This window comes from Cheilinus undulatus, linkage group 16 (genome assembly GCF_018320785.1).
Source record: "Cheilinus undulatus linkage group 16, ASM1832078v1, whole genome shotgun sequence".
Lineage (NCBI taxonomy): Eukaryota > Metazoa > Chordata > Actinopteri > Labriformes > Labridae > Cheilinus > Cheilinus undulatus.
In genome coordinates this window covers 17,586,565-17,605,328 of record NC_054880.1, presented here as the reverse complement: position 1 = coordinate 17,605,328, position 18,764 = coordinate 17,586,565, and the positions used below count along the sequence as shown (strand labels likewise).

Genomic DNA, 18,764 nt, shown 5'->3' with positions numbered 1-18,764 from the left:
AATACAAAATAATTCTGCAGGATTTTGTGGGTGCACTATCTTCAGTGTCAAAGTCATGATTGTAATCGTCTTGACCAGTTGTGACTTTCCTCCCTCTGTCTTTGCTAACACTCACACACTGTGAGAGCAAAGAGCGATGACACAGACAAAGGTGCAAAGAATGTTTCATGCCAGGCATCTTAAGCCTTTTTAGCACGACTGGCCTTTGGCAAAGTAAAGAATTGTAGACGCCCAAGAATGCCAAGCATAAACTCGAAAAAAAAAAAAAAAAAGAAAGACAAAGCAAACGCAAAATGTGAGGTTGCCTCTTGAGACTTAGGAAAGGGAAAGCAAAGCTGCCCTGCCTGGCAACAGCCCTCATTTTGGCTGCTTTTCATCTGGGCTTGGCCTTTTGACAATAGATGTGATTGAAGCAATCTTCACAACCTGCATTTCTATTTGTCTGAAAGGTCATCCATTCAGAATTTGAAGGTAGAGGGTAAAGGGTAAGGGGGTAGAGTGCTCATCTGGGCATAAGCAGGCATTGATGAATGGCCTGAGAAACTGTGTGCATATGCTGGTGTACACATGAAAATGTATTTAGCATGTGTGTGGGAATATGTACTGAATCTTTCATGTGCCTGTATGAATTCCTCTTTGCTCTGACTTTCTGCGTGATGCTGTCTATGATCACTTCATGAACCCTCATCCACTTCTGCCACTCCACGCGATCTCCATGATGACCCCCCGTCATTTTTCATAATCATCTTTTTTACCCTCCTTTCTTATCAGCCTTTTATCTCCCCCGTCTCCCCAACGCCGCAGTCTCATCTCCCCTCTTATCTCCTCCTCGTCTCCACACAAGATAGCCTCGATCCACAGCTGCGCTAAGCCGGCTCACACTTCAGTCCAATTCTTCTACATGAATATTTCATTTACATTTTTAAGTCATCATCATCTTATGGGTGACAGGATAGCTGTAAACACTGCTGATGGAAAGTTAGGAATAGGAATTGGGTCAATTTGGGAAGTTTTTACACCAGAAAATGAGCTATTCTTGAATCTCAGTTAAGAGCTTAAAGTGGGTATGATTAACAACATGTTTGATTTTGTAAACGGAAAAGCATGCAGTACTTCTAAATCATACATCTGATGTTTATTGCCCAAGTGTGCTGTGTATGTTCAAACATTCCCATAAATTACCCAAAGCAAGTGGGATTGAAATAAACTGCAGCACACTATAAATTCATCATTTTGAGTTCATTATTACGTTTTGGGGTCATTTATGCGTTGCATTGCTGCATGTTTAATGACAGACATCTTAATTGCACCTTATCAGGCTCAAGTAGCATCAGGCCAGCCTACAGTATTGGCTGGGCCACTTAAAAAACAGAGAATGGGCCGTCAACAGTGATATTAACAGAGGACATCAGTGCATGTGGATTGGATCAGTAGCATTGGTGCTAGCATTCTGGTAAACGCTTACCTCATGTAAGTATGTCAAACTATCACTGAGTTCTAATGTTAAAATCATGCATTAGTAATACTGTTAAAACCTGTTTAAACACTTTTTCTGCCTAATTTAGCCATTTCTTGTTGCCATTTTTAACCTATTTTGCCCATTTTTGTCTTTTTTGCCCCCTTTAACCCATTTTTGCTACTTTTTGCTACTTTATTTCCCTCTGTAAACAATTCACTTGCCAATTTTTTGCCCAGTTGTACTACTTTTTACCATTCGACTCCTTTTTGGAACTTTTTGCCCATTTTTACCTATTTTAACCCATTTTTGCCACTTTTAACCAGTTTTTGCAGCTTCCCCCATTTGATGCTATTTTTTGCCTCTTGTAGCCCATTTTTGCCACTTTTTCCCAATTGTGCTGCTTTCACCTTTTATGTTCCCTTTTGACCCATTCTTACAACTTTGCCAATTTTTACCCCTTTTAACCCATTATTGCCACTCTCTGCCACTTTAATGCATTTTTGCAGCTTCCTCCCGTTGCCATTTCTTTTACCCCTTGTCACCTATTTTTGCAGCTTTTGCCCTTTTATGCCAGGTTTTTGCCCCTTTTTAAACCATTCGTGCCATTTCTTACCATTTTTTTTTCTACTTTTTAAAACATTTTTGGAAACTTTTGCCTATATTTGCCACTTTTTGCCCTTTTTACCGCCTTTGTGCCCAACACAACCAATTTTGCCTCTTTTTGCCCATTTATACCGCAATTCACCATTTCCCGCCCTTTTAACCCCTTTTTAATCTCTTTGTGGAACTTTTGCGCACCACCCATTTTTCCTTTTTTCTATTTATTTGTTTGCTTTCCATGCCTTTATTGATAGAAGAGGACAGTGGACATAATTGGAAACAGGGAGGAAAGAGCTGGGGAGAGACATGATGGAAAGTGCCACTGGCCGGATTCCAACCTGAGCCGACCGCGTACGTGGGGCGCGCCTTAAACCGCTAAGCCACCTGAGCGCAACCATTTGTACCATTTTGTGCCATTTTTGTGCCCTATTTTGGCTTTTTTGCCCATGTTTAACACTTTTTGATCCTCAAAACCCATTTTTTGCCTCTTTTTGCCCAGTTGTACCGCTTTTCACCATTTTTCCCATTTTAACCACTTTCTAGAACTTTTTGCCCAACCAGTTTTTGTCACTTCTACCACTTCCCCTATTGGTTGTCATTTCCATTTCCCCTGGTAACCAATTTTGCCGCTTTAGGCCACTTTTAATCCATCTCTGCCACTTTTTGCCCTTTCAGCCACTGTTTTTTGCCCCATATTAGCCATTTTTGCCCATTCTAACCAATTTGTTCCCACTTTGTACCCTATTTTAACAACTATTTACTTGTTTTTTGCCGCTTTAAATCCATTTTTGCTGCTTTCCGGCCACATTTACCACTTCCTTGCACCCCTTCCAACCCATATCTGCCACTCTTAACCTGTCTTTGCAACCTTTTACTACCACTTTTTACCAATATTTTCTAATTTTCACTTACTGTTGTCTTTTCTTTTTGCCCTTGTAACCCATTTCTATCCCTTTAACCCATCTTTAGAACTTCTTCTGCTATGTTCTTATCATTTTTTTGCCACTTTTTGACTCCCTCTTTTCAAAATTATTTATTTTCTTTTAAAGTTGTCTCACTTTCTTCTACTTTATTTTTCTGGCATCCTGATGTGTGGCTTAGCTTTGAAGTCTGACAAACTTTTCTCATGGTTTTGGTCAGCGTGCCCATCCACATTGTTAACATTACCGAAAAAAGGTAATTCTGTTTGAAGAAAAGGGGTTTACATTTTTAAAAAGGCTATGTTGTACCACAGCATAAATAAATAAAATGAGTTTTTGTTGCTTTGATAAGAGTGGTTATTATTCAGGTTAAAACTTAAATATGTTTACCACAGCTTAACTTTACACTGGCCCATGATTCTGCTAACCTCCATGGGCCCCCCATTTGGCTGGGCCCCAGAAAGCTCACCCCTTTATCCCCCAATGAACAACCTTGTGTAGCATTATTTGCAACATGTCAGAGGAGATGAAGAAAAATATTTTTTCTTGCCATCTGACTTTTAAGCAAAGTTGTCTCCATCAGTGACATTACAGAAGAGGACTGTTGCACATTTGTTTTCCTCTGTTAAGAGTGAATTACAGCTCAAATAAATAAATAATGCTTCCTTTCTCTGCCTTTTGGTTATATGAAACAGTCCCAGCAAAAAAAATGGATGAACACAATCAATCAAAAACTTGCGCATTTATTTGATGGGTTCAGAAAAGAGGTGTCTCGCTCCAACATATTTGTAGATTCTCAAGGCTTCAGGGGGAAAACTTGTGAAAGTACATCCTGAGTTTAAGAGAATGATGAATGCTGTGTTCTTGTCGTTGCTGGGGGACATAATAATGATGAGACACATCAATCTTTATTACCACTCCAGCATCTAGTCCAGAACATCCAAGGGCAACAGAAATATTGCACTCACAGAGACCATTTATCTTCGCACACCTGCCTATAGCTTTTTCTGTAAGCGAACAGATTCCCTCTGCGTTTACACTAAAAGTACATCAGCTTGTTTTTCTTAAGAAAAATGACTAATTCAACTCTGTAACTCCAAGCCAGCTAATAAAGATTTAATCTTGACTGAGCACGACAATGACTTAATTTTAAAATATAACAGGGGATAATCCTTATTTTAATCAGAGACAGCCAAAAATTACTGAGCTCTGATTGGTGAAGTAATATGGCGATCTCGTGAAAGTTGCTTCCTGATTGGTGTAAATACGTAGAAGCCCGCCCTCACGTACCTGTCGATCTGTGAGAGGCCGTCATGCCTTTCCAATGCACCGCCTAGTTTGTTCGTCCCGCCCCTTTCCACCGGCGTTCAATCGGAAGGCGATTTGACTGTTGCAGGCTCGGTATGTGGCGCATGAGTGTGCGTTTCGGGATGTAACGGCTGTCTCACGGAGGACCCACTCTGAATTTTAACATAAATACATACCCGGGGGACTCACAAGAGAGAATACCTTCACTAGGGGAGTTTACGACAGCACGGAGTGGAGGGAGACACGGGAGCGTGGCAGGAGGGACCGACACCGCACGCAGAAATGGCGGAGCACCACACAGCCAGCGACGGCAAGCAGCACAAAGCGTCCACCAACGCCGGGGGCTCGGTGCACGGGAACAGCAGACCCGGCGCCGCGGGTGGAGGAGGGGGCAAAGGAGGCCTGTCTGGCGGGCTGACACAGCCGGCAGGGTGGCAGTCTTTACTCTCGTTTAGTATTCTTTTTCTGGCCTGCCTGGCGGGATTCAGCTCCAGACTTTTCGCCGTGATCCGGTTCGAGAGCATCATCCACGAGTTTGATCCATGGTAAGCTAGCTAACGTTTGTCAGTGCAGGATGAGTGTCCGGGAACAGTTGCTTTGAGTGTGAATGAAAGGCAGAATGAACTCCCGGGGTTGATTTTTAAAAACATAAATACAATATAAATTGCTTTCAGTGTTTTATTTTGCTTCTTTGAAGTGTTTTAGTACATCTTAAACTTCTTCTATTAACGCTAGCTCCTCATAGTCAACACAGGGATTCTCCCAACGGCTGAATTCGCCTCTGATATTATGGACAGACTTTGAATATGAACCCAGCTGCGTGATGTATTGTCTCAAAGTCCTTGACATTTTGATGAGACTGTCTCGAATATCACGCAGCTAGCTTGTCTGGTTTGACCACTCTCTCTAATTATGCAAATGTAGCTTTCTCATAATAATAAACATTAGCAACAGACAGAGAGCCGCGCGAGGAGGCTCCATCAGCAGCAGGTGCAACTTTGTTTGGATTGGAGGAAACCGTGTGGGAATAACTGCGTGAGGATACATGCGTGATTTCTCCGCGCTCCACGTTTATGTTAGTTCATTGAAAATGTAATTCAGAGAGAGCGGCTGAAGTTGAAAAATGGTTGCCTCTGTGGGGATTATCTCCTCAGTGGTGGTCGATATGATTGATTGAGGATGCTGTGTTACTGCAGGAACAGGTTCTGTCTCAGAGTTCAACATAACTTGCTGCTGATTTGTATCGACTGTAAGTTGCAGGGAAAAGCCTGCCAGCGTCTTCCAGCCGGTACTCATCACAGCTGCAGCCTGCTTTAACCCGGAAGCCAGCGGATCTGGTCTTGCATGTCTGCCATCACAATGCAGGATTATTCCGCTTTGTAACAGTGTCACATGGGGCCCACAAGTGTCCGCCTGCCTGCTTGAAATGCACATGCACAGTCATTCCCCTCGCTGCTCCCGTGCACCCCTCTCTGTGGAAGACAGCACGACCGACTGATGCATTCATTTATTAATTTTCAAGGACAGGTGCTCCATCTTGTTCAGGGTGACACTTGCCTCTTCAATTATGTTGATAACTTGATTGCATTTTATAGCCTGCAGGGGCCAAGGCTTATGGCTTCTGGGGGTCCCCGAAAGAGCACAGTCCTGTTCTGGGGGACAGGGATTTGCACCAAGAGCTGACCTTTGCACTCTTTAATGAGTAGCTTGTCCCCTTTTGTGACACAGTCATTAGACCTGACATTCTTTTATTTTTTTATTTTTATTTTTTGCAGCTTTCATATATCTGATTATGAGCATCTCAGGTGGCCACACAGTTGGTCTATGGCTGCATTTTACAGTGAAAGTGGGAGCAATTCTCTGTCAGTCTGAGGCAATAAAGCAGCGTCAGTTTCCACAGTTGCAGAGTTAAAACAGCACTGCTTTTTGGCACAATGCTACAGAAAATAAAGCAAAGGCACCCTTTGATATTCCAAAGTTGAAAGCCCTCATAGCTATATCTATTCTATGTCGGTTGTTCTAAAAAACATTCCCTTAAACCCTGAGAACAGGATGCTGCTCAGATGGAACTTCTATTGCATGAACAAAACAGTGAATTAGGCCATAAAGCAGCATTTTTGCATAGTAATAACTCATTTAATAGTCATTTTATGCAGGTTATTTGTCTCTATAAACATACATTTCCACCAGAATGTGTCTAAAACATATCTTGCTGTATTCTCCGCCTACCACACATCTTTTGACCCCTTGTGTAATTCTGATCAGCAAGTTGAGAACCATTGCCCTACATTTATTTAATCATTTATTGCTCTAGGGAATTCTCTAGTGTGTATAGCAGCCATAACACTATAGCGTTTATGTATAGATTAACACATAAACGTGACCCCAGTGAATGCTTTGCCAAGAATACTAAATGGAACATCATTCAAAGATTTATTCTGCTGTCTTTTCATGACTGTATCACCCAGGTTTTTTATCATTAGGCTGTGTTAGATGTAATAACTTTTCACCTTTTCTGACATTAAAAAAAGAAAGTGTTTATTTTAACACTGCAGGCGCATCAGATGCTGATTGAAAGTGACCGCCCCCCCCCAAGACACACATGATTAGTGCCATTTTCTTCTAAATGCTTGGATGCTGCTATTGATTTGTTCCTCTGCGCAGAGCTTCGAATTATCCACAGCTAACCATTACATTAAACAAGCCGGCAATTTGGAGAATCAAGATTGAATTTACAAGCTCCGAAATGTCAGCCTTATTCTGCAATATGCAAACAGCAGCAGCTGAAATGATTCTGTAGGCGAGCCGCAGATATTACTTGCCTGTTATCTGTCTGTGCTCATTTTGCTTTCCTAATATTTGTTGATTATTTTTAGGCGGCATTCAAGTGAGTTTTTTTGTCCTCTCCCATTTTACCCTATTCAGGAACATAATTAGTTTCTAAACTTGTAACCTGACTTCAAAATGAATTTCATGTCTTTAACCGACTCCAGATTAATGCTCAATCTTTTAATTGGCAATGAATCAGTGGGTGATTTCTGCTAAGAATGTTGTCATGATTGCCTCCAAGAGTTTAACTTTCAGAGGTTATTGACCTAAGCGGTCCAATTTTATGCCCTTTTTGTGCAGGCGATTTCCTCTGAAAAGAAAGATTTGTTGCTGCATTTTGAGCTGACTTTTATACAAATTTTCTGTCCACTTTATTAAGCTGGTGGTTGGAAAATGTAACTCGGCTGTAAGCTGTATGCTCAGGCTCCTGCGTGTGAGTGTGTGGAGCTTTCCCTGGAAGCAGTCAAGTATTTTTCCACCTTGGTTATGTCAGGATTGAGAGCTAGTTCTGACAGTAGAGTGAGGGGAGCAGAGGCATCTCTGTCAGCCAAATAATGAGCGGGATACTCGGCTATGGCAGCACAGACCGACACGTTCACTCCCACACTTACACTCTTACTCTCTTCCCACCGGTCGACATCACAACCACTGCTGCTGTGCATGACTGGAGCTTTGTTCAAGGCCTCAGTGGATACTAAAAGCGGTGTCACATGGGATGTTGGTTTTTGGTCTATTAAAGTGGTGTGCTTGGACATGTACGGTGCTGAAATGATCAGTCTGTTGATTAGAAAACAGTTGCTTCCATATTTTACTCTGTAGACTTAAATTTTTAAAGCTGCTGTTAGACTTTCAGATTATTAAAGTTTTGATAAGCTCTTGCTGCTTCTCATGATTGTGAAGGCAGTAGGGCTGGGAAATTAATTGCACATTAGATTAAATCGCTATGTGGCCTGCTGCAATTTACAAATCGCAGATGTTGCAATATTTCTTCAACTTGAAATGTGTCAAAAGCTTCACCTCCCCCCACCCAAATAAATGTATGATGAGAGTATTGAGAAAAAAATAGCAATTAGATTATTTTTGCAAATTGTTCAGCCCGAGAAGGCAGCTATGTCATTGCTCAGATGGAACGTCCATGTTGCACCAAATTGCTATAGCAGGGTGGCTGGTTTAGCTCAGTTGGTAGAGCAAATGCCCTGTGAACAGAGGAAACTGTCCTTGTTACTTACTTACGTCTAACTAGCAACCTTTTAGTGCATGTCTTCCTCACTCTTTTCCCTGTATTTTTTCTCAATCTTCAGCAGTCTTAAGCCTACAAGATATTTCTGTCTGTTACAGTGGTCACTGCGCCAGATAAGGCAGTCAAACAGCCAAAAATTCATGCTGTAACTTGACAGACAGACATTAAAGACTACACGTTGTTGCCCAATCAATCACCATCATCATGACCAACATGATGAGGTTGAAAGGAAGAGAGGCTGACAGACAACAAACTGTAGCAAACATGTATTTTCACCAGGTTGCTTTTTCCACCACTTTTCTCTGTTTTCAGCCTCTAAACAGTGTTCCTCAACTGGTCGAGCCCACACTCCTCACCACAAATCACAACTCAAATTTCTGATATTTTTCAGCCAGATTTATTTAATGACAAATAGTTCAGTTTGGACCTCAGACAGTACAAAATGTGGCAAAACAAAGGGGAGACAGAACAAAACAAGCCAGTTTTTGAAAGAGTTTCATAGACATTTGTTGCAAATTTTTGCGTTCATGACCCACTGAAAAGAACTTTGTGAACCACTTCTGGGTCATGTCCCAACAGTTGAGAACTACTGCTTTATGACACTTCATAAAAGCAGGGATTTTGTTACCAGAGCTTGACAAACTTCTCTGTTTCCCATTTCCCCTTTGCAGTGTCAACTTCAACACTCTTTTATGTTGCCAGCTGAATTGTGTACCCTTGTGACTTTTGCAAAGCCGGAAACACTATTTACACGTTTCACCTCCATCTGGACTCCGCAGACAGTGTTTGGAAAGGGCAGAACCTTTAAAAAAACTGTCTGTCACATTCATTACGGGTCAGTCAGAGCAACAAAACGTGACATAGTAGGAGTCGGACCTCAACAGGCAGCTGTAATCACAGTTGGTGAATTAAACTCTAGCCAAGGCCAGTAGGATAAGGACCAAAAGCATCTCTGTGGCCAAGAAAAGCTGTCAGTGCAGTTTTTTTCTGTAAAGAAATGTAAAGTAAAGAAATGTTGTCCACTTCGGATAAAATTGCAGCAATAGCTGCATCCATGCTAATTTCTTAACTGGTGGCTAAAGGGGTAACAGTTCACAGTGGCTATGGTTAGGTTCATACCTTGGTTTCAAACCCTCTGCTTTCACAACCAGAGGGTTTTTTTTTAAAACAGCGCAGAGATGAAGAGAGGACAAAGAAGGCAGCAGGTCTCGCCTCACTGCTTCTGGGAGGTAACTTTTCTTCTTCCTCTGTTTTGTTTGATTGGCTGCTACTTCTTTGTTGGTAAAGAGCGGTCAAAAAACACTGAGGAACATCACTGCCACTCAGATTAGTGGCTAAATACAAGTCACATTTGTTTATTTTTGTTTGCTTTTTTAACAGTTTAGACATATTCGTGACTACGTGCACTGAACTGTGGCCCCTGAACTGTTCGGGACAAATACAAATACCATCCCATCCCTACTGGCCGCCATTGTGCACAGCCTTGCACTACAACTAACTGCACCTCTTGTTAGCGCCTGTTTCTCTTCAAATGATGTTTGATTACATCATTCTCTGACTGGGAGCAAGTTTATCAATTTGAATGTTGATGTTGAATCTGCCTGATAAGAAACAGAATCTGGCCAATCTCTTGACTTTACAAGGTTAATTTTTGCGCAGACAGAGCACTCTTCCTCTTATTTGTTAACTTCACTGACTTGACTGCACTACTCATAGAGGGCAGACAGAAAAATCAAACAACCTAGAGCTTCTGTTGGTTGGTTAGGAGGTGTCTTAGGTACGGTCTTGATTGTGATTCACTATAACATGTAACATGAGATAAGACACTTAATTTTTAGAGCCAACAGGTCCAGAAACCCCTACAACTGTTGTACTGGGCTATAATCATGCCTGAAGTATGACCATGCCTTTTTATAGTTGGAGGAACAAGGCCCAAAAGATCTTAAAGAAAGTGAAACCTCTAATATCAAATCAAAAAGTTCTCAGCTTTGACACACACACATCACATTTATAAGCCAAATCATTAAAAACTGGACTGAAAACTGTTCCAGCCATCAAATTTAACTTAAGATGCATATTTCATGTCACATTAACATTTTAAGTACACTAGTTAAATAAAGGATTAAGGATTTCTGTCATCTGCCTCCTGGAAACAAAAAACGGGCGCCACAAAGACAGTTTTCATTGATGGATGGCAGATGTATTTTCCCACTGAATCCTCTGCTATTTGAACATCATGACTGCTGCATCCATTACATTAAGTTTGGTGGTTTGTGGTCATTTCAGCTCTTGGTTTGTTGACTTTACAGCCTTCTGTGCTGTTGCCTCTACTTTGCTCTGTGTGTCTCACGTAAAACAAACATAGTGCCCCACTGCATCGTCCGGCCTGAGCAGAGGTTTTCTTGTCTATTACACTAGCTGTTGAGGTTGTCAAAATGATCCATACTTCAATAATTTTTTATACAAGAGGAGGAGAGGGGAGGAATAAATTCATCAAAGATTGTAAGCAATCTGTACCAAAATGTTGCCAAAGAATTTGTAAATCCTGTGAATGCCTTCCAAATCTAAAATCCCAAGTTTATTTAGGTATGTTAAAAGGTTGTGTTCAGGTTGAGATAGTAAGAGTTGTTTGGTGGGTAGTATTTGGGCCATCTGCTGCTGTTGTATTTGTTTGCCATCTGCACGCAGACTCAACACAGCAGCATTGCCAGGTTAAAAGAAGATTTTCAGCCCAAGAGCCATTGGAGTAGTGCCTAACATGCTCTAAAACTATCCGAACACATCAGCTTATTTCAGCTCTTTCTTTCAGCCCGTCCTGCACGCCTGCATGCTGCTTCATTTCAACCTGCCTTTCCTCATGCACTATGCAAAATTTCGGTGCAGTACATTAGAATTTTTCTTTGGAAATGCGCATCAAAAAGCTGTAAAAACTGCTTTCATCTGTGCCATCAATATTCTAATTATTTGGGAGGGAAAAAGCTGCACAACTGGCAGCTCTTACAGCTCTACAGAGGGAAAAAGATGAAAAAAAAGACCTTGTTTAGGAGTGTGTGACATTCCTCCATGTACAACAGAGAAATCATCCAGCAATATCCACCTGCATTTGATTGTTACTCCCAAAAATAGAGAAGTGTGATTTAACACCTGAATCATCAGCAGTTTTTGCAGATGGCTTGTTCAACCCTCCGCTATCTCAAACATCACTTTGATATCAGTTAACACTTCCGAAAGTGTTTCTGACCCCCTTTGATAATATAGTCTTTGCCGCAGAAAGTGCTGTGAAAAAGAAAAATCTCCTCACAAGTGATATTACCGCTTTTTTTGAGGAGCCAGCAGAAATTAGTGCAGGTAGCAGCTTGTGTATGTGTGTTCTCTCTCTCTCCTTCTTCCTCGTTCTCCCTGCTTCTACACAGAAAACATAACGTCTGTCTTAAAGAAGATAAGGCCATCCCAGGAGCGCCTGCTGGCACAGCATTGTGGGAAAATGGAGAATAATTCATGATTGATCTTCCTACCAGACTCTTGGCTGGAGCTGTGATCTTGGCCTAAAACCCTCGACCAACTGTCCAAATGCTTATGAAATATTCAGCAGTGAGACTTTTTCCTCTTACCTGCGGCAGAGAAAGTTCTACCAGAACCCATCCTTTGTCATAATAGCCTGGTTTCCGGGGCTTACATTATTCTTTCGGTAATAGATCAGGAGTTACCACAGCAACATATTAGCCTTTCCCGTGCCAAAGGTAATGACTATTTTGGCGCTGCTCTTTTGTCTGTGCTCCAGTGTTTTCGGGCCAGCCATCCTCACACAGAAGTCCACAGCACACTCAGGAGAAAGCTAACATACTCGGTTTTTATTTTCCCCTGTAGAACTCTCCTTTATTTACTGCTCAGTCAGGAGACCTCATGTCAAGCCCCTGATGATTAAGTGCTATTCCCTGAGGCCGGGCCTCCCAGCGGACTAGCGCCGGGCATGGAAGACGAGGTTTGTGAATAGGAGGTACGCTGCTTGTGTGTATTTGTGAGACGGAGAGCGACAGATCTGTTTCAGGGCACCTGGGGCATGTGAGGATGAGCTAAGACTGCAAGGAACATCAGGCCGAAGACAAGACTGGCAAGCACAATGAAAGATTTCATCCCTAAGCTCCTTTTTTGTTTACTGTGTAACATAGTCCTGTGTCACATTACTGCTTAGGTTGAATCCTTCATGTTCTCTTCATCTGAGGATATGCTTCTGGCTGTAGATAATAAAAAATTTGCATTAAGTTGTTTTTTAGCTATTCCATGAGGCTGTTACCAAAGGGCAACAAACATTAAAAGGTGAAAAGCATTTCTTGACACATTCACACTGAGAGGAGGAAGCTGATGCCCCAGTTTTAAGCCTCAATTTGCCTGTCAGCCAAATTGGTCAGGCATTTCTGACAGTGTTTGCAAGATTGCTACCTAACAAGAGGTGCTTGTCAGCAGCCCGTAGGCCACACGAGTCACCGATGCCTTGATGGAGGATAATGGCGCTGAGAGGTAGCCCAATTTGCTACCATGATGAATTGGTTCTACTGCGCATCCAGACCAATATTTTTCTCAGTGTGCTCACTCTATGAGCTGCACAGCATGTTTGTTGCTGGTTAAAGTGTTTGTTTAATTTTACATTTAATTACATGCTGGTGGGAAAGGTCCAGCATAACCTGCTGCTACAGTACACTATAGCTATGGCTATTATTCATAGCAAATTACCTTGAGCCAGTCCTTCTGCCCCACCTCTCTGAACCGCAGTCTCCTTGCTCGTTTTGGCAGGCGTTCGCTAATGAGATTTTAAGAGCATTGTCCTCTGACAGACTGAGCACTTTGTGTTCCAACTCTTTGCTTTTTATTGAAGGTAAAGGCTGTGAACATGTCCTCCTATAACTTTAAGACATGGCAGCAATGCAACACAAATAACTGATTACAACCAAGCCTGGTGCTAATTAGGGCTGTACAATAAATTGACTCTTTATTGAGATCGCAATATGGCCTATTGCAGTTTTCAAACTGCAGGGGGGCAACATTTGTCTTGAAATATGTTTTAGTGCTATTTTGATTTAAACGTTATGCAGTAAAAGTGTTCTGGCTCACAAACCATGCAAAAAAGTAGGAATATATTATCTTTGTTTGATACACAAGTTTAAAAAAATGATACTCCTAAATCATTTTAACAATCTGTCAATTATTTTTTGGGGGGGGGGTGCTTTATTTAGACAGGATAGCTGGAGAGAGACAGGAAATAGGGGGAGAGAGAGTGGGAGAATACATGCACCAAAGGGCGTCAAGACCTGGAATTCACAAGTCCACCACAAGTTATTCAAAATTTGGAATATATATCAAGTGCTAATACAGCAGCATCCAGGATGCAAAAAACCCTGTGATTATTTTCTTTTTTCCTGACTATTGGGTACCCCTTACAGTTGAAATCATACTACCAATCTCTTACTCTTTCAGTGACTGAAATCTAGTTTCTTTGGCTGAGGACCATTATCATGGTTTGACCTGCTGAATCCAATCTGCTTCTTTAAAGAACTGCAACTGACAGTGAACCCAAGCTTTTTTATAACTTTTCTTCAATGGAAACTAGATTTTGTGTTCATAGCCATAGCCTATTAATCAGGCTGTCAACTATAACTACATCCTCAAAAATGCCCTGCCTGGCCATCTTTTATTTTCATGTAAATTAAAACCTGCTTCTATCTCTTGTACTGCAGTTTCTCAGACTCTTAAAGGAATAACTATCCACCCAACAAAAGTGAGTGTTTTATTAGGCCAGTAGTTCCCAGACTTTTTCTGCCAGGCGCCCCTGTTTTGGCAGATGAAACATTTTTTAAGCCCCTGACCCCTAACCATACACATCAACACAAATGTATCATATCCACTGGAAAACCTGTCTTACTAGCCAGGATGTGGTTTGGTGTGGGGCTCTCCTGTTATTACCCATGGTTGTACAGATGAAGCAGAGAGTGAGAGATGACCTCTTCCTTTGTTGATGAAGTCATGGTGTCTGGCATAGATTCAACCTACATTTGCCTGGAACCTGTTCACAAAATTTGCCACGCTTTGCTAGCGGTGTGAGGTGGTGCACAGTGTTTTTTATTTAACCTTGTCGGGCCCTGCCATCATGCTTCAGGCCCCTCTAAGGGGTCATGGACCCCACTTTAGGAATCATTGCTATTAGGTGTTGCCTGCAGTATCACACCTGTCTGCCTCTCTCTCTCTCTTTGGCTCAGGAAATTGTTTTTGGGGTTGCACAGATTTGATCTTGTTTTACATCTGCCAAATATCAAAATGCATCTATCTCCATAGTGATGTTCCCAGGAAACTTTTTCTTATCTGGCTTAACGTGCATTTCAATTGCATTTAACCAACTAGTCTTAAGTGGAGAAAATGTTCAGAAAGCAGTCAAGTTCATCACAGGGCCATTGTGTCACTGGGTATTTCACGTGAGGCTGGTATGAGTAGAGTGTGGCTAAAGTTAGCACCTAGCTTCACCAGGTTTGTTCTTCTTTGAAGATTGTCATGCTTAATGTGGTTACTCATCACTTCATTTCAGTGGTTAGTGGCAGGGACAACCACTCAACAGCCAATACACAACTTTCCATTTTCTAAATTAGTTCCAAATACTGACATGCCAGGCTGTTCCTACGAGATGCTTACCTCTAAGCTTCTCAAGTTTTTGTTTGGCAGCAAAAGCAGCTACTAGTGGCTGGAGGCTTCATCACAGTTTTAAAAGATCATGTGCCTGGGATTTCAGGCCCGTGTATAAGAAAAATAATTGATAATTTAGCTGACTCGTAAATCCTGCGGCTGCTAATTTCATATCAGAATTTAAACCATTTAGCCCGCTAATTGCACGCCATCCATAATCTTTAATGATGTTTCCTTCATTCAAAAGCAGGTCAAACCTTTTAATCACTGAGTCACACCAAAGTTTTAACCCTAGGTGTCCCATCTTCAAAGAATTTTACTCATATTTATTCGAAATATTTTTGACATACTGTGCTTTCCCAGATCAAGGGAGCAAAAGAGAAAGGCTGATTAATGGAGGGAAGTGCAGAGTCAAAGACAAAAACAGGAAATAATCTTTGTTTATCCTCCCCTGGGGTCACCACTTTCTCGTCCGGCAAAGGAAATTTTATACCTACAACTGCCAGCTTGACCACAGCTGCTGATAGTCTCAGATTGGATCAGAATCGACTACGTTTCGGAGGACTGCCCAGTCACCAATCATAGCCTAGATAGGCTGAAAACCTGCAGATTACATTACAGTAGGTTTTTCCACAGAAATGGCCTTTGCCTTGGAAAGTTTAGTGAATAGGCCCTCCCCTGATATGTCTCATTGCTATTAAACCATTAACCCTTTACCTACTGAGGCTGAAAATGGCAATTTGGACATATTTTGTTATTATGGCTGTAAAATAGTCAGGAAATGCCCTAAGTCTTAGAGCTTTGGTCCCTTTTCCCAGGAGTACTTGAACTTGACTTTGCAACATCTGGTTAATGATTACTGCACATTATATGGGATTGTCAGCAGTTTAGAAGAAGAAAAACACAAAAACGGATTTGTTTTTCATGGCTTTTATGAGAAGAAATTTTATTATTGCTCATGAAGTTTTGATTTGACATTTGAAATGTGAACCTATACATGTTTAGAACAATCACCAGTCATTTTTTGAGTCTAGGACTCTGGGTGTGCAAAACACAGTGCAAAAGATAACTATATACATAGGCTACAATTAGTAACTAAAGGTGGAAAAATGCATTCTCAACATTCTCAAGTAACATATTGTTATTGCACATGACAGACACACAGAAATGCCACTATCAAACGCTATTTTAGAAAACAAAACACCACTCTCGCTCTCCTTTCTCACTCGTCTTCTGCCAAAGCTGCTGTTTTCGTGGTACTGTTCGACATTACCGTAATATATATATACCACACATCATATATTGCAGAAAAAGCACAGATTCTCAGCTCTCTGTCAGCATTGGAATTTTTTAGATTGAGCAAACTTTCGAGGAGTTACAGTGTTGAGAATCCATGTAGCAGTCTCGCGATACTTCAGGTGTTTCGCTATGAATGCCCACATCATATGGTTGCGAGTACTGTAATGAACATATATGTGCGCATGCCCACAATTCTCAACTTTCCAATGCTGTTGGAATTTTTTTGATAGGACAAACTTTGACAGAGTTACCGTAATAAAACTCTGGACAGATAAAACACAGCGCCGGCGCCAGCTCAGTAGGTAAAGGGTTAACCAACTTTTACCTTTTTTGAGGCTGAAAAGTATGTTGACAAGTTTTTGTTGGGTTCAAGTTTTCCCTAAAGTGACCTCAGTTTCTTGTCTTTTCTGTCCTGGTATCCTGACTTTTGTTTAGGTCATGATTTTAGTATGAAGTCTGACATTACTTGCTGAGTGGTTTAGTTCAATGGACCATGTTGAAATACCTCAAAAAGTCATTCTGTTTATAGAAGAGGGGTTTATATTTGGGAACAGGCTACATTACTAAAGAAACAATAGTTTGGGAAAACTGTTATGATTTACATTAGAAATAAAATGTAAGTTTCACAATTCATCTTTACAATGGACCATGTTTCTGCAGATCTTCATGGGCCCCCTCATGTGGCTGGACCTCTGACAGGCCCCCCTTTTCCCCCCTCTTATGGGCAGACCTGGAGTCCAATCTAGCTGGTCAAACTGTGCACCCTTAGCACGATTATGGTTTATATGTTACCAAATGCCCTCTCAACACATAATGATGATGTTAAAATATAAACATAAAAGTCCCTAAAATAAAGAACAGCTCTGGTTATTCAATCCCATTTTTGATCGCTAGTATAACACAGGTTTCCTGATTTTTTTTTCCCTTGACATGTTGTGACAGATTTGTTGTTGGTTTGAAGGACAGTTTGCAGTAATCACCGAAACACTTGCCGTGTGGGTAGACTCCTCACAGCTGCTGATAGCTAAAGAGCAGCTCGGTTATTATGGCTGGCACAGGAATGAGCCACTGCATTGAAAACTGGATTGTTATTCATGAAGCAAGTGTGAGTGTTAGTGGCTTTGAAAATGTTACCTCAACTGTTGCAATGAAGCCCATGAAAGGTGTTACTGCGAAGACAGATAAGACTTGCTCTAATCAGGGGATTATGCCACTAAGTTTACGTTGATAAAGTATTTATGAGATAGAATTTCAAAATGTGTGTTTGCAATAAAATCTGAGAAAGTACACGTAGATAAAGCAGTATCAAAGGGGGTATTGTTGCACTGTTTTTCTTGTATTTTCTAGACCCAGTAAGCTGTGATAAAAATGTCCAAGTAGCACAGACTCCATTACTGTGTTTTTCTGTGGAACTGATCTGGGAAACTTTATCCCCTGTGTCCTCATCTACAGAAATGCTACAGAAAACACTGGACAAACTTCTCCCTCACATACACACACAGTCTCCCATCAGTGTGTGTCACGCAGTGTGGAGATGCGTGGTTGATGCCGCCTTTGTCAAGCTGTTTGTTCTGTGTTGTCATGTACGCTTTGATGTGATTGTTGTTGCATGACCAGCCAGCCTGCAGAACTCAACCGTCCGGGGGAAAAAAACAGAAGGAGAGACGTGTCCGCTTAGTAAATGCAAGGCTTTAATTGACGGAGATGCTTCTGAATGCTTGTGCCAGCGTCTTCACTCGTTTTCCTATAGCGTTCATTACATCAGTATTTGAAGACAGCGTTGGGTCAGCAGTCAGTTTTCATGCTTTGAGTTTCAGCACAGAGATGTCTTCACTCTTCCACATCGGTGAACTAAGACGTATTGTCCTGAGTTCACAGAGTGCATTGGATGATTTTAGCTTGCAGAGTCAGACTTGTGTAGAAGCTTGTTTCTGCCACTTATGAAAAAAACAAATATTAAGTAATGATTAAAAAGAATTAACCAAAATGTCATAATTATTGATTAAACAGATAGAACTATGTGATAGAAAGTCCTAATTTTATGATAAAACCTTGAAATTGTGAGATAATAAGACATAATTATGAGGAAAAAGTGGAATAAAAAGTCATAATTTTGAGGTAGAAAGTTAAAATGAAGAGGTAAGCAGTTCATAATTACAAGGTAAACAGTCAAATTTATGAGATAGTAAGTCATAGATAATCAGATAGGAAGTTGAACTTAGAGAAAAGTTGAAATTATGACAAAAATATGAGATAAAACTAAATTTTGGGTATAAAGTTGTAATTGTAAGATAAAAAGCATAACTAAGAGATTAAAAGTCAAAATTGACATAAAAGGTTATAATTGTTGTCAAAAGTCCAAATGATGACAACATATGAGAAAAAAAGATTGGAACTATTGCATAAAGTTCAAATGACTAGAAGAGTTGAAACACTGGCG

At 41.0% G+C, this 18,764-nt stretch overlaps 1 protein-coding gene across 2 annotated transcripts in view; it reads left to right on the top strand.

Moving 5' to 3' along the window:
- The first annotated feature begins 4,345 nt into the window (after positions 1–4,345).
- Positions 4,346–18,764, top strand: part of LOC121523719 (dolichyl-diphosphooligosaccharide--protein glycosyltransferase subunit STT3B) — a 157,985-nt gene continuing 143,566 nt past the window's right edge. For both annotated transcript variants that reach the window (XM_041808718.1, XM_041808719.1), the window contains exon 1: positions 4,346–4,832. In XM_041808718.1, coding sequence (XP_041664652.1) covers positions 4,570–4,832 — 263 coding nt within the window. In that variant the 5' untranslated portion in view covers positions 4,346–4,569. The remainder of the gene's footprint in view (positions 4,833–18,764) is intronic.